General features: G+C 55.3%; 1 protein-coding gene across 1 annotated transcript; it reads left to right on the top strand.

The window, feature by feature from the left end:
• Nucleotides 1–4: 4 nt before the first annotated feature.
• On the top strand, nt 5–586 carry LOC107735307 (E3 ubiquitin/ISG15 ligase TRIM25-like; the record flags this gene model as incomplete). The annotated part of the gene is made up of 1 exon (XM_016547034.1): nt 5–586. A coding segment is annotated over one exon (582 nt), but the record flags the coding sequence as incomplete, so codon positions are not given.
• Between the last annotated feature and the right edge of the window lie 143 nt (nt 587–729).

Below are 729 nucleotides of genomic sequence, written 5' to 3'. Positions count from 1 at the left end.
TGAGCAGGAGCTGACCTGCTCCATCTGTCTGGATCTCTTCAGCGAGCCCGTCTCCACGCCATGCGGACACAACTTCTGCCAGGGCTGCATCGGGGGCTACTGGGCCTCCAGCTCCGTGTGCAGCTGCCCACTGTGCAAACGGGTGTTTGAGGAGCGTCCTGAGCTCAGCATAAACCGGGTGTTCGCTCATATCGCCCAGAAATATAAAGAGATGCAGTACGGCTGGCCTCCTCAGCCGAAGCCAAGGCAAAAAGCAGTTATTACCGGAGCTTCTCTGGCTGAGGCCGAGCAGATTTTGTGTGACATCTGCAGCGGCAAGAAAAAGAAAGCCGTGCGCTCCTGTCTTACGTGCACTGCGTCGTACTGCGAGCTTCACGTGGTGCCACATCAGCAGACGTCGCTCTACGCCTCCCAACGACTGCTGGACCCTCACGAGGCCCTGCGAGGCCGAACCTGCCAGGAGCACCACCGGCTGATGGAGGTCTACTGCCGCACGGATCAGAAGTGCATTTGTGCCATCTGCGTGCTGGAGGAACACCGCACACACACCACAGTCTCAGTGCAGACAGAACGCGCTAGCAAACAGGTAATGTGGAAATATATGTTTCCACTGCAGCTCCAAACTACAACGGCAAGAGACAAGAAGGGATAGGTCATCCAAAAAGATCATTCTGTCTGTCCTTTTTTACTCACCCTCAAGTTGTTCCAAACCTCGGTTCGAAAGAATCT

Source organism: Sinocyclocheilus rhinocerous, unplaced genomic scaffold, assembly GCF_001515625.1.
Source record: "Sinocyclocheilus rhinocerous isolate Xijiao unplaced genomic scaffold, SAMN03320098_v1.1 C35961750, whole genome shotgun sequence".
NCBI lineage: Eukaryota > Metazoa > Chordata > Actinopteri > Cypriniformes > Cyprinidae > Sinocyclocheilus > Sinocyclocheilus rhinocerous.
This window is presented reverse-complemented; position numbering and strand designations above follow the sequence as displayed.